The sequence below is a fragment of the Argiope bruennichi genome, chromosome 1 (genome assembly GCF_947563725.1).
Source record: "Argiope bruennichi chromosome 1, qqArgBrue1.1, whole genome shotgun sequence".
Lineage (NCBI taxonomy): Eukaryota > Metazoa > Arthropoda > Arachnida > Araneae > Araneidae > Argiope > Argiope bruennichi.
In genome coordinates, this window is record NC_079151.1 from 8668307 (window position 1) to 8684318 (window position 16012).

A 16012-nucleotide genomic window follows, 5' to 3' on the forward strand; every position below is an offset into this window, starting at 1 on the left:
GATCGAAGCTAATTTTCGTAATTGTTGAATATATTTTGTCAAAAATCAGTGATAAATGTTCAATGAGAAGGTTCACGTTGAAATAAGATTTTTTTTACTCTCCATCCAATTGACAGGAATTCATATTTTACAACACCACAATTACAAGAGAAAACAGTCAACATTACTTTGATTATTGAGGGACTTTGACGTGATCTTTCCGGTCTTGCTTTAACTTTCCATCGCCATTCACTTGATTGTTAAGCTGTTTCTATATCAAAAGCATAAATCGAAGTTTCATCAACTGTAATAATGCGTTTTTGAAAGAATTGCCTTAAGAAAGCATTGTTTTTGGAACAGATTTCATAGAAAACTCGAGAAACGACGTTTTGCAATTCTAAATAATCTTTTAAAATTGCTTCACAGGAACTTGTTCAGTATTGTGTCTTATTGTTTCTTACTGTCTCTTTCAGTAATGTCATTGTTATCACTATTAATCAAAGTGGATAGTCTATTAGAGCGCGGAACATCCACGTCGAATTCTCTTCCTTTTTTCAAACTTTCATACCAACTGTTATTTTTAATCAACAGTCGTCCGTAAAAACTTTTTGCCATACTATAAATGCTTTTGTGAGGCAATTTCGTTGCGGAAATGAAATTTAGCATATATTCTTTCTCAATAACATTCACCATTTCGGAAAATCAACAACTTAAAAATTTTTCTTGTTGAGAGCAAATTTTATTTTCAAATGATAAAATGAATTCTAAGTCTTGTCAGATGTTTTTAGAAGTCTAGTATATATTTCATAAATATGTGTAGACGATATCTAATGTGGATGTAATTTGAATGAAGTCGGAAGATGCATTTTTAATGAAGTTCTTTAATTACAGTGATCAAAAACTTTTAGCTATTTTTTGATCACTCCTTTTTTTTTAACCTGTTTTAATTTGAATGCGAATATTTAGCAGTATTCAAGAATTAGTCCGTGAAAATCTATTACTATTTTTTTTAAAATGTTCTTTTAAATTTCTCTTGTGTTTCTTTTTTCATAGAAAAAGTAGAAGATACGACTTTTCTGTACCTGACCTTGGATTTACCCCCTCCTCCACTATTCAAGGATGAGCTGACAGAAAACATCATCCCACAGGTCCCCCTGATTAACATCTTAGCCAAATTCAATGGCATCAGTGAGAAAGAGTACAAAACTTACAAGGACTCCAAAATGAAGAGATTTGAAATTACACGACTGCCACCTTACCTCATCCTTTTCATAAAGGTGAGTTATTTCTCATAGAAAAAGAGAAAGTATGGCGATTGTCAAATAAATGTTTTTAGATTTTAATAAATTTTCCTAAGTCTGAAGAAAAGAAACTTTTTGTGGAATCATGGTTCTATGAACACACAATTTAGTGATTGTCTGGAAAAAGTGCTTTATTTTTTGAAGAAATGCAAAATGAATTTTTAGACATTGAATACGATAGATCGAAAGCTTAGTCATAAAGTTTTGTTTCAAGGGAGAAAACCGATAAGAGGAAAGAAATCGGTGAGATCCAGGGATTTTAAGACATACCATTTTTCCGCGCCCTCTTCCTTCAACAGTGAATACTACCATGCACTGAATATTCCCAAAGAGGCAGTACGAAATGCGCCTAATTTGCGCTGGAAGAATAAATGGCGTCCCAGCCATAAAGCTTTTTTTTCTTTGTTTCTAATCTTTGCCAATTAAAGTAATTAGTACTTGGGCATGGTATTATATTTTCACTCTCTCAATTCATTTTTATAAAATGGCGTAATTGCACTAATGTTTTTGCAGCCGACCCATCTGGTGACCGCGTCGCATGGCTTTGCCCGTTTTGTGTATGCCCGGCAGCATCAGGAATTTTCTGCAAACTGCCGGTAAAATAAACAGATATCAAAAGACTGGCGAACCTGAGGACCAGAATAATCGTGTATCCGTTCCAAAAACCTGTGTCTTCCAGAATCGCTGCTCATCGTAATTTTAAAAAACATTATATTTTCAAGAATTTTATTATGGATCGGAATAGTGATAGTGTTTTTGAATCTATACGAAGAAGAACCTGTCATATGGAATCCACATCAATGCTATGAAGATAAGGTCCAGGCAATGGTTGGGTGCAATGTTTCAAAGACAGACATTCCCCTTCTTTTTTAAAGCGATTTGCGGAAGAGCATTTGCTATTGATGGTGATGACTGTTCTCAAGGACATTTTATTTAGGTTTGATGTATCAAATGTTTTTAATTTTGATGAAATTCGCTTATTTTACCGTCTTTACTTGATGAAGCTCTGTCATTTAAGATTGAAAAGTCCACTTCTGAAAAAGCGAGCAAACGCCGCCTCTCACTTCTGCTTGGAGTTAATATGATTGGAAATGAGAAACTGAAACCGTTTGTGATATGTAAGAGCAGAAAGCCACGCTGCTTTAAGAACCTTAAATCCTTTCCAATTGAATATGAAGCAAATTCAAATGGATGGCGGCAAATATTTGGGAACGACATATTCCAAAACTGGATTTTTAATTTTCGAGTCAGAAAAGAAATGTTGTCGCCAATGTGGACAGCTGAACGCCGACAATCAACCCGTAAATTTAACAGCGATCGAAGGGTTTTTCTTCCACCAAATACAAATGCACTTTAGCCTTTAGGTCATGAGGTAATGCGTGACTTTAAACGAAATTTAAAATAAAAATGCTTATGAAGAATTTGATAAAAGTATAGCATTGGAACAGAAATTTTAAAGTTTCTGTTTTAGACGCGATTAACTATGCACACCAAAGCTGGAGTTCCGTTTCATTTCCTATATGCATTCGCATCCGATGTTGTTCCCAACCTACCTTAATATTCTTTGTTAATCATTTACTGTAGTATCTTCATGTATATGTTGCTGTATAAATAAATGCTTTTGATGTTTTGCAATATTCGCTCGTAAATCTCCATCATAAGTATTTTACAATAATAATTTGTTTTCCTCATTGAAGAAGTCTCTTTGTTGAATTATGAAGTATCGAATTTTATTGCTAATATTTCCGCAAAAGATTTTTTATTTTTAAACATCATGAATACGGATTTATTAAATTTTTCATATGGACGCATATTATGGACAACATGAAATCTGCGTCATTGCTAATATTTTCATTTAACTTTTTTTATTTTGTTATCATTTAATATTCTCCATACAATCAACAATATACTCAGTAATTTAAAAATAATAATAAACTTAAGGAATTAAATTGTTTGCCACTGTCTTGTTTGAATTCTGTTGAATAGCCGTAAACCATTATTACCTGTTGTAGAATTTAGAAATCAAAAGGGATAAAACAAGAACTCATTTAAGTGTTAAAGACAAAATTGAAGTTTTTAACAAATATAAAAGTTTACTTAAAATGAGTCAGTACACCATTGCAGTGCAGTTATTATTATTATTTTTTATTTATTTATTTATTTATTTATTTTGTAAATTTTTAGAAACGATAAACTTTTTGGGAGTAAACATTTGTGTACATTTGTACTGTAAATATTTGTGGCTCCGACAGAAACAAATAAATTCTCCAATAAACGCCAAAAGGAGAGAAAGGTTCGAAACCTCGCACCATCGTTCAGCAAATTTTAAAAGTAATACAAGTACGAACAATGTGCAAGTGAATCATTAAGAATCATTGTTGGTAAACAATAATTAATAAATTTTTTAACTGACTTTTTTTCTTTTCATATAGGTATATTTGATGTAGTTGGTTTTACCCAATATTATTTGTTAATCGATATGATCTCGTCAAGTCGCATCTACTACTAAAGTATGAAGCTGTATTGGTCCTGATGCCGCAAACGAATTAATGAAGACTATAAATTGATATTATTGAATTTGGCACATTTATCTTCAAAATATGAAAATTGAACTAGGAGGAGGAGATGGAGGTCTAAAAGATCGCTTGAAATTTTCTATGATTTTTCTTTCAAGTGAGAAGGTTTGAGGAATTAGAAAACTGCAAATGCAGAATTTTAAAAAATCGCAGAATTGCAGTTAAGATCACCTGGCAAGTTAATTATTAACGGTTTCTTATCAGGTCTAATCTCATCATTTCTGCCCTTTCTTTTGCAAACAAATGTTTGTTTAGGTTACGTTTAGCACTGGAATATTTAAAAGCAGGACTGTCGTTTTATGCAACAGGGGAAAAAATCGGAAAAATGGATGAATGTTGGATGTCACTGTCTTTTCTCTAGTTACTGGATAGGCATTATTTTATGATTTGAGTTTATTATTGAATTAATGTATTTCAGTAAAATATTTTTACTGTGTATTTCTATAAGTATTCTTTCTTTTACAGAGATTCACAAAGAATACTTTTTTCATTGAAAAGAATAATACAATTGTGAACTTCCCCATCAAGTGAGTGAGAATTTTTCATAAATTCATTTATAGAACTTCTAAAAAGCAGTAATTATATATATATATATATATATATATATATATATATATATATATATATATATATATATATATATATATATATATATATATATATATATATATATATATATATATATATATATATATATACATTGAATAAGTTCACTCTTTGACTGGAAAATTTCTGTTAAATAAATAATCAAAGTTACAGTAGACTCTCAACTACCCAGTGCAATTTGGCAGAAGGTCTTATTGGATAATAAGAAAGCCAGTTTTCCTTTCCTTCCGTAATCTTATTATTAAAAATCCTCTTCTTAACTTTAAATCTGCTGGTGTTCATATTTTCTGGCTTTTTACTTCAGTAGTAATATTTTATAAATGTTAGTTATACAGGGTGTCTCAAAAGCCTTAACCGCAGCTTTTATTCCTGAAATATTGATCGTAGACATATACTGTAAATTACAAAGTTGCGTAAAAAAAGGTGCAAATTGCTATGAAATCGATTAAAGTTTTCAAGAGATTAAACTTTAAAAAATACAAAATTTAAATTTTTATACGGACCCTGTACAAAAAAAAAAAAAAAAAAAAAAATCCCAGTGAGTAAAATGTGCTGCATCTTCTAATAAAAATCATTTACGAAATTTCAGCATTTTTATCACAAAACGTCTGAAAGATATGAAACTACATAAATGCTGACATAAACCACGTTTCGATTCTTGGATATGAGTTCGCAAAGAGAAAAATATCATGTCAGATGTTCGTGTTTTAGGGGTCCTACATAAATTACCATAAAAATTAATGATTGAATAAATAAATAATAATTTTAATATTTATTCGTTCAAAAATATTAAAAATGTGTAAAAATAATAACTTAAAGGAAAGATTACATTAATGAAAGTTTACATAAGATTTTTTACAAGTTCACTGACTGTGCTATTTTTAAGTAATAGTACTAATTCTGTAATTCATGATATAAAATTTTAAAGTATTTTTCAGGAAACATAGATTTTAAAATTTATATTTAAAACTAAAGATATGAAGCATATTTAATTTTCTTATGATGCATTCCTGTGTCGCGTCATCTGCACTGAAGCTGTAAACATTTGCATTTTAATTTGTGATTGACCCTTCACTAACTTTGTTTTAACATATCTTTGAGAATTTTCATGATAAAATTCTGAAATTTTGTTCATGATCTTTTGAGAGGATGGGGCACATTTTACTCATTGAGAATTTTTTTGTGCAGGGTCCGTATAAAAAAAATTAGTTTATTTATTTTTTATCAGCATTTTCATATGCTATTGGACTTTAATCTTAGGGCATCAGTCTTATTCTCGTGATATTTTAGAAGACAAAATTGGATATGCTACTAAAAGGCAACATCCGACATTTAAAGGTTAAAACAAAATTGCATGTGAAAATTTTTTTTGGGGGGGGGCTAAAAAAATCAAAACCCGATTGTCAAAGATTTTAGGGAATAATTCGGCAATTAAACTTTTTTCCCCTCTTGTTGCTATTTTTCTCTAACGTCTATAAAGATATTTCAGATCCTAAGCGAGCACTGGAAAGGTTAAATGAAAAATCTTAATATTTTGCTAATGAACTTTCATTCATTAACAAAGAAAAAAAAAGGAAAAAAGGAAGGAAGAGAAACTTCTGTACATGGCAACCCTTGCATGTCTATAAAAAATTGTAATTAAATTATTTATACAAATTTTGTAAAATGACATAGCGAAACAATGTCCTGTAGTTTTCCTTAATGAAACTGCCTGAAAATAAGATTGTGAGCCACAGAATTAATTAAAATCATGTTAATTGGCAAAATTCTTTTTTTCCAGACTGTCTTTTTAACTTTCTGTTGAAATTATTTTAAAGTATTCTTTTATATATTTATGTACACTGGAATTCAAAATTATGTCATATTTTCTGGATTTTTGAAATGGAGCCATGCACTGACTTAAAATACTTATTTTTTAAAGCATTTTGTGAATTTCAATTTTCAAAATTCATAAAATCTTGCCTGAAAATTCATCTTGGGCTGCACACATTTTCATTCATTTCATTTCATTTCTTTCATGCCTGTTTGCAATAATTATTGTTTCTTCTGTTTTCCAGAAATGTAGATTTCTCCGAAATCTTCCAGCCAGAAGCGCACGAGAAGCAGGCCATCTACGATCTCATCGCCAATATAGTGCACGACGGAGAGCCCGGATCTGGGAAGGGTACTTACCGGACTCACATACTGCACAGGGTAAGATATTCTTTTCCTTTTGCTATTATTATATAAAAAGAATTTTTGCATCATATGAAAATAAAATTCAGATAAAGTATTTTTCTATGTTGTCGATTTATGTAATTATTACAGGTTTTAAAAGGTTTTTTTTCCCTCATTTGATATGCAGTACAAATTTTCATTGTTTTATCAAATTGCTTAGTTACGGTTTTTTATTCTTTATTTCTAAAATTGTTGTTAACAAAATCATCCTTCTTTTCTTTAAATATATCGTTTTTAAAATAAGTTTTACTGTTCTTTAAAATGGACATTATACACTTTTTAAGTTATGTTTTGCTATTCCAACACATTGAAAGAAGACATTTTTGCTTTAATTCATAATTCTTTTTCCCCCACCAACTTCATCTGTCTCTGACAATAAGGAATGATAGCCTTTGCTGCTAAAAATAACAATTTATCCATTTCAATAATAATAATAATAATTCAAATTGATATTCTTATATTGTGATTGTTTTACTTTTTAATTACAAACTTTTAGCTTTTTAATTTAACAATTGCATGTGTATATGGGAAAGATTCAGAAAATAAGCTCTGTTTGCAAGGAATAGAAGTGTTGTTTTTGTGTACTGTTGAATGGAATCGTATAGAAGACCATGTCAGAAATGATATTTGGTAAAAATCTTTCAGTAGCTAAACTTTAACATGATGTTTTATGAAACGTTCAGGATACTGAACCTCATTCATATGCCATCAGTGGTACCCAAGAAATTTTGAATTATCCTCTAAAGTTCAGATTTGGTGAAACACACAAAACTATGGATTTGGTCAAGCCATTTCAACAGTGATCGGTTACAAGTAAATTTTATTCCTCTGCGGCACTTTTTTCTGAACTTTGTAAAACATTATGACAAATCTCTTTCTTTGATCAGAAATATTGAATAATGTGATGTAATCAAAAACTTTGTAAAACGTTGTGACAAATGTCTCCCTTTGATCAGAAATATTGAATAATGTAATGTTGCCATTTTTTAATGTATGTAGTGAAAATTTTATATCTATCGATGTCTTATATTGATCAACTAGCCATCTTTGGCCAACAATTTGTAAACTGGGATTAGCGCTCATTAAAATTTTCAATTAAATATTTTGTGTAACTTGGTCTCTTAATAGCTTCTTCAGCAAAATATTTTTAAGCCTGAAATTTTGATAGTCATATAATTCATACTATTATAGAAGTCTTATGCCGTTATGTTTATTGTACTATCTATCTAATTTTCTGTTTGCTCCTGTAAAATTTGAACTTTCAGTGAAAGTGATTAAACTAAAATTAAAACAATTTTTTTTGTTTTGTTTGTTAAAACAAAATATATAATTTTAAAAAAAATATGAATGAAGAAAGCGAAATCATTCAGCATTAAATACTTATGTGCAACACAGGATATTTTTTTTTATAATGTATGCAATATTTCAAAGAATTATTTAATAAAAATTTCAGATTCATTATAAAATTCAGTTTTACTTTTAAAAGTATTTTAATGACTAAATTTTTTTATCAATAAAAATACTGTATACAGTCCTAAGGAATGAAATTCTGCAAAACATTCTTGACATTTGAGCCATATATATATATATATATAAACACATTTGTATATTCTGCTAACGAATCTGACTGAATTTCAAAATTACAATTTCAAAATCAATGTTTTCATAATCTTAAGCTAACTTTCGTAATCTTGAAACTCCAGGCGGTGATTGGCTTATTTTCTTTGAGACGATGATGGAGTAGTCTGAATTTTCCGTTTTTATAAGCTAATAATATTTAAATTTTTATAACTCATTTAGTTTTAATCACAATAAAGTGGATCTTCCTTTCTATTTATAACTATTCGTCTCTGGCGACCAGCTGGTTTGCTGAGAATATTGGTTGTATTTAATTTCCTTTAAATAGCATAAATATAATTTCATTTACATGGTTCCTCGAAATTATCAATTTTTAAAGCCATTTCATTTTAATTGTCTCTTATATATGCTCTGGCTATTGAGTACATGAATCTTTCCTAATGTAGACCAGTCTCATGACATCATGGTGCTTTTAAAAACTTGAATATCCAACTCATGTCTCTCCCATAATTCGTTATATTGTAACTTAATATTTTTATATGTCTCATAATCTACACAAATATTAAACAGAAACCTTGTTTAGTTTTCAAAAATGCAAAAAAAAGTTACTTGATCAAATAGTTGATGGAACTATAAAACGATTTGAACTTCAGGGAAACAGTGTAATCTATTGTTAAAAATTAATCAAAAAATATTTTCAAATGCAGCATAAATTCCCACAATTATTAAATTGATGTCATTAAATTTATATATATATTTTTTAAGCAGTGCAAAATTCATTTTTGTGTTGTAATGCCTTTGGAAGTTATCGCGGAAAAACACCAAAATTTTGCTTCATTTTTAATTAATTAAAATTTGAAAAAGATCGCACATCCCCGACTTCCAAGGTATATTATGTTCCAAATTTGGTAGCTATATTTCAAATTACAGCTGTTTCCTGTAGAGCGCTTGCACATTTATCTTTATTAGTAATATAGATAATATATGATAAAAGATATCCAAATATATGAAATTATTAAACCTTTTAGGTCCAGTTATTTGCAAACTGTTTTCAGTTTAATCAAATATTGACTAAAGTATTTAATTTTTTCTTCTTTTTTAGTTTATATTCCCTAATAGCTATTGTTTTTAAAGATATTTATGAAGCAATGAAATTGCAATAAATCTGAAATAAAGACAAAACAAATGATAAAGATAATTTAAAATGAAAAAATATGATAGTTCACTAAGTAGATTCCTATTAACCAAATTGTGAAAAAAACCATAACAACGCAACTGATCGAGGAAAAATATTTTGTAGCAAATAAAAGCAAATGATTTATGGTTTGAGGAAACAGTGAAATTAATTTACTTTCTTGCATTGTTGCTTCATTTAAAAATGAGACATGTCTGTTGTTAATCAAATAAAAAAATACTTTAAAAATTTGTTTAAAAAATTGGTGGTTATTTAAATTAATGTCATTGGAAAGATATTTGTTTTAAATTTTAAAATCAATTTAGAATTATTTTTCTACTGTAATGTATAAGGAATTTATTGCCAAAACATGTCAAAATTCAGCTGAATTTTTAAATAATGAAAGAAAATCCCTCCAAGGTGCACATTCCCACCTTCCAAGGCATATATGTTCCAAATTTGTTAGCTGTGGGTCAGATGATTAACGGAATAATTTTGTTCCTTTATTGATTGGTTTAGGTTTTTGCGACCTTTTCAGATCTTTACAGTTTCTTAGTGATCAGAATGAGGAAAAATAATTGTTTCTTTTTTTTGTCGAAATAAATTATCTTTATTTACCAACTAAGGGTGATGAACATTTTATGCGTCTATTTTAATATTTCAGGAACTGGCAGAAATTTATTTTCTCTATCCAATTAGTAAAAATTGCGAAATTTCTAAATTTAATCTTGCCGAAACATGCCGTGACTTATGTCTGCCAAATGAATGAACATTCAATATTGCGGCAAAGTTCGGGATCATAGGTTTAATTTAATTTGTGAAAAAGATTTTTTTTTTTTCCACAAGAGCCACATTTGGTTTAGCTGCTCCATGCAAATGGTAAAATATAAAATCAGGGATAAAATACAGATAATAAATAAATATAATGGATTATAAAAGTAGATAGAATTTAAAACTTCTGAAATGTGACAATGCATCAATAAAATTTCAGAATTTTAAAAGTCCAGTTAAAAAAAACACCCATCAATTTAAAGCAGAAGAATATGGGACCAAACTGGGCATTGTTGATCATGGTGGGCACAACTGATGACTGAGATGAAACAGGTATTACATACACTAAATATAAGTATAAAATTTAATAGCTTTTAAAAATGTAAAGATATTTGGGTGGTGTTTTTCATCCATCAAGTCCTGCAGAGTCAATGAAGTTGAATGAAAAAAGCGAATACGATAGGAGTCAAAATCAGGACATTCAATTAAAATGTTTCATAGCAAAATCCACATGACATGTGGGGCACTTCGGTACAGCTTCACCAAACAGAAGATGTCTGTGCGTGTATCGGGTATGTCCTCACCTATAGGGAGGCGTCAACCTCACCTATAGGGAGAGCAGACCACAATCCAATAATTGGCTTGATGGAATGCAGTTTATTTTGCGTCCGCAGGTTCCACGCTAATTGTCAAGTAAAAATAATATATTTCGTCAAGGATTTCTTAATATCGCTGTAAGGAAGTCTCTGAGACAAAAAATCTGTTGCTGATTTTGCTGCTGAATCTGCCATTTCATTTCCAGCAATGCCAGCATCACTCGACACCCAACAGAAAATTATCTGAAACCCATCATTTTGTAGGACACGCAAAGTTTACAAAATTTTAATTGCAATTGGATGCATCCGATTGTGATAGTGTGAAAGTGTTTCCAAAGAACTCGTGCTATCGGCAAATTGACGCTGAGTGGATAGTGAAATTTATTGGAGGGCAAACAAAATTACGACCAACTCAGCAGTAAAAACTGAGCAACAATTGTGAAGACGGAGGCTCAATGTATCAGACGGAAGTATAATTCCACAACCAACATGGTCGTCTGATTTTGAGCCATCCGTGAAAATTGGGGCAAAAGAAGAATACTGATAGCGATGGTGTAGAAACAGCTGTTGCAAGACAGTCGGTATAGTTGAAGATTTATCGAATCTCGAAAAGTGATTCAAAAAAGAAAATTGCGATTTATCCCAAGGTGGAAAGCAAAATAACAGCAATATTAGCAAGGCCCGAGTCATGTAGAATTTTTATTCTTTTATTGAATGGAAAGTTAGGAAATGGCAGGCATCATACAATCTACAAAAACCAACTGGCAATGTAATTTGACGCCGGTGTCCTGGCCTAGGGGTAGCGCGTCTTCCCCAAGATCTGGGCGTCCAGTGTTCGAATCGCGATTCGGGCATGGTTGTTCTTCCCCCTGTGTTCTATCTGTGAGGTGTGTAAATGTAAAAGAGCCCCCCCCCCGTAAAAAGAAAAGCTTTAATTTAAGAGCATGCAGAGGCTTTCATTTTGGTTTACGTTTCTGGGTTTCGTGAGATTCTGGAGCACAGTTTGTAGATGGTTCTGTATCAGAATCAGATGTTTCTGCAGGAAGCAAAAACATCTGATTTGCTTTTTGAGTAACAATCTGCACACAATTTTTACACGAACAGTTTTTCTGAAAGGAATTTTTTACAACTGATGGCACGGTGACACCAGGGAAAGGTGTTTGTGCCTGAATCCTTCTTTTCGCCTCTGATAAAAAGTGTGTTCTTTTGTTTCCAAAGTTAGAATTTCTTTTTCCAACCTCCGACGTGGACATGATCTAGAATTGATCGCATTTTGAATTTTGATCACATCTAGAATTAATCATTTTTTAGAATTGATCGCAATTGACGCATTTTTCAAGTGAGGTACACTGCTGACTATCATGTTCTTTCTCTGCACAACGGTTGCAGGTAGATGTCCCGCGGCAGGCGATCTTAGAGTGCCTAAAATGTTGGCAGTGAAAGCATTTCAGAGGGTTTGGTATAAATGGACACACGTTCAGTTTCATGTATCCTATTTTAACTGATTCTGCAATGTAGGTATTTGGAAAGTAAGAACAAAGTACTTTGTAGGAAGGAGTTGTCTATCCCGCCGAATAGAGATACGGCTTACATGTGTCACGCCTTCAGCTTTTAGTTTCTTTATAATTTCTTCAATTGATGTATGAAATAACTTTTCCAATGTTATAACACCTTTAGAAGAATTTAGAGATGTATGAATGCGTTCAGAAACAGGAATTGTAGCTAAAGCTTTCAGTTTGAGAATTTGATGAGATTGTTGTCAAGAATTAATTTCAACCAACAAATCTCCTGAATGAAGTTTGCAAATGGTATAAACTTCTCCAAGTGTTCCAAAAACGGCCTTTTCTACAAGGAACTGTGAAACCGTATGGAATGTCTCTTTATTTTCTGAAATTCTTTTGATCATAAAAAAAAATGATCATAATATTTTTCTGCAGTTTTTTTTTAATCTTGTATTACCCACTGAATGGAAAATTGAGTTTATGCCCCATATGATATTAAAAAAGATTCAGGCCGGACGGCACTGCCCATCACGGAGCCCAACAAGGGAAGGCAGCCGCCGGCTCTGGCCATTCCCAGCCTCGGCGATTACCTTGGTGCTAGCTGGAACCTATACGCTCCGAGTTACCCCTGGGGACTGTGACCACCCTTAACGCCAAGCCCAAGAAGAAGTAACTCCTTCGCTTGATCCCTATCAGATTAACCATTCTGGTGGTAAGCATCAGCCGATTGATACACCGGGGACCACAGTGCATCATCCGTCTAAAGGGTCGCCACGCACGGCAAACACGTGCGGGTATTTGCTGTCCATGAGAAGCAGGAAGCAAACAGCGGCGACAGCTTCTCATGGAGAGCTCCCTCGCCGACCCTCGAGGGAAGGAAGAATGAAAGCCAAAAGCAGAAGGCGGAAGGAAGGAGAATCGGGAAGGCAGGCCAGATCACTAGGCTATCTCGGGGTCATGAATCTTGTCACACCTGAAGAAGGTGTGCCTCTGAGGGGTTGAGATCATAGGTACAAAATCAAATTATTTTGTCGATTTGAAATGGAATAATCTACACGAAAAACTAAAAATCTATTAAAATATTTGTATGTAAATTGTAACGAAATAAACAGTCAAAACAGTGATTCTGAGCGATATCAAGAAAGTCGAACTGTTGTGCTCATTGCTGTCATCCACTTCGGCAAATAATGATGTGGAGAAAAAGTGACATTATAAACACATTGAGCCTGGAAGTGCTATTTTTAAACTTAGCATTATTAACCTTAATGCATGGTTCGCTTGCTATTGCTTAAATAATGACAATAAATGCCGCCTGCTTTGCATCTCATTCCAAATGAGTCTTCTTATGATTGAGAAGGAACAGTGGCGCTTTCTGGAGACTCGAGCTTAGTCGATTGACGAGAGTGGCTTTCGAATATACATAACTTTCACTTGAACATTATAACTTTTGTATTATTATTACTATTCTTGTTGTTCTATTCATCCTTTATAACCACCAACGATACCACTCTGACTTGGGCGAGGATGCCCCCACTAACTGAATTCTCTCTTCTTTTGCAGGGTTCTGGCAAGTGGTACGAGATGCAAGATCTGCATGTGACGGAAATTCTCCCTCCCATGATCACGCTGTCTGAGGCGTATATTCAGGTAATAATAAATTACTGGAACATCCTCAGTTCAACCAAAAATCTCTTAATGAAAATGTCTGTCTGTCAAATTGGATGCAATGAATAAGAAAGCACTTTTCCATTTTGTATTCTGAAGGCAAAGTGCGCCTACATGAAGCGTAAAGGATGACATCAACGAAACACAGTGTAATACGCTGACAAACTACGCAACATACCAGTAAAAAGCTTTTGTTGCTTACATTCTTACAGGTTGCAATTGGTTTCTTATAACAAGAAAAATTCTGCAAACTCTCATCGATCATGTTTATGTGTATAACGCTTTGCCTAGACAATCTTTTGAATTCGATGACTAGGGTCATTTTATTTGTATTTCAACGGCCGGAAATATATTGTAAAAGAGTGAAAATCTCAAATGAGTTTGCAGATGGCTAGTTCAAACGGAGGGGAATATTTCATTTCTTCATAACCTCCTTAAAATTGAAGATAAAAAAATTAATTAAATTAGGCAAATTAGCATCTCATTAGGGCCAACTACTTTTACGGTAAAAGTTTTTCAATAGCTATCATTGCTTAGAAGTTAGAGGCTGATGAATGATTTTCAGTCTTAACTTTAACCGTAAGCAGCATGATTTGTATTATTACATTAAAAAAAAAAGAAGCAATTACCTATGGCAAGCAATGTGTTCGTTAAATTATTTATTATACTATTAAACTTTTAATACTGAATTTCCCTTTTATTTGACAAGACTGAAAAGGATGAATTGAATTGAAATGAAAATTACTGCTCACTTACACCCTTCTGCAGTGATTCTGGTTACAAATAATAGAACTATTTTCCACATATTATTAAGAAGCACGCTGTTCGCTGATAAGTTGAAGCGAGATTATTTTATTATTCTCTTGGCGGGGACAAACAAATAATGACATTCATTTTTATCAGTCACTCTGTTTGTTACAATATTTAAATTGATCCCCTTTTTTTTATGTGGTTTAAAAATTTGAGAATTCTGCATTTTAATTTGAGAGCGAAGGCGAAATTAAATAGTTCATCTCCATTAAAAATGTGCCACAGGCTAAGTAACGAATTCCTTTAATAAATATCAGCAATAGATGGAAATTTAAATCAATATATGGAGACGGTCAATCAGGAAAGAATCGATTTTGAATCTTGATGACATAGGTCAGTTATATTTTGAAAGAAACAGAAGTTAGTTCTGAAACTATGACTGCAGCAATGGGAAGCAGCGAAGAACTGAAATTGAAACTGAAGTAGAGGAGCCTAGTGCATGATGAAATGCGCCACTTCATTTCATTTCTTGCTGAAGGCAATATCCTCTTACGACCATCGCAAGCATGATAATGACGTTTCGTTTCTAGAGCTGGACCTAATTTTAATTCGAATTTTATTCGTTTATCAACTTTTCGTTTGAACCAAAAACTTCCAGAAAAGAAACTTTTTTTTAATTATAGTTACCTGTGTATTAATCAACGATTATCTACAATTATGACAACAACAACATTTTTATAAAGCTACCGAAAATCACTTTGTAGCTCTAAATTAGACCGAAGTTGTATGCTACAGAGAATAGTAAAACTTACAATTAACTATCCATAAAGATTTGAATCTAGTTGTGCAAGAATTTGTTTAAAATTTTAAACTTGCATGTGTGGTTTTTCTTTTTCCCTTATCAAAGTGTAGCTTTGTGTGTGTGATAGGCAAAACAAAAATTACTCCCCCCCCCCCTCTCTCTCTCTCTCTCTCTAAAACGGCCGTCGCTTGCTTTTCATAGTTGCTATCATCTGAGATTGCTGTCAGCATTCTTTCGCACATTGGATTCAAAAAAATTATATTGCCCTTCAAGTTCAGGCGAAAAAAAATGACAAATAAGTGGCGCAATGACTGAGGGAGGGTCTAGATAGATGTCCCTTTCGCCATAGAGGCAAAACATTAATGTGTTTATGCCATATTGTTTGAAACCAAATATGATCGGAAGGTGCGAAAATATTTTATACTCTGGTGCCATTTATCCTCGCTACGCCGCTGATTGGCTGGGTGCAAAGGGGACCAAAGCTGGTTACACTAA

General features: G+C 32.2%; 1 protein-coding gene across 2 annotated transcripts in view; it reads left to right on the top strand.

The window, feature by feature from the left end:
• LOC129954800 (U4/U6.U5 tri-snRNP-associated protein 2-like) overlaps positions 1-16012 on the top strand; it is a 62653-nt gene that overhangs the window by 45544 nt on the left and 1097 nt on the right. For both annotated transcript variants that reach the window (XM_056068175.1, XM_056068184.1), the window contains exons 10-13: positions 1033-1256; positions 4322-4383; positions 6520-6655; positions 13861-13947. In XM_056068175.1, coding sequence (XP_055924150.1) covers positions 1033-1256; positions 4322-4383; positions 6520-6655; positions 13861-13947 — 509 coding nt within the window. The remainder of the gene's footprint in view (positions 1-1032; positions 1257-4321; positions 4384-6519; positions 6656-13860; positions 13948-16012) is intronic.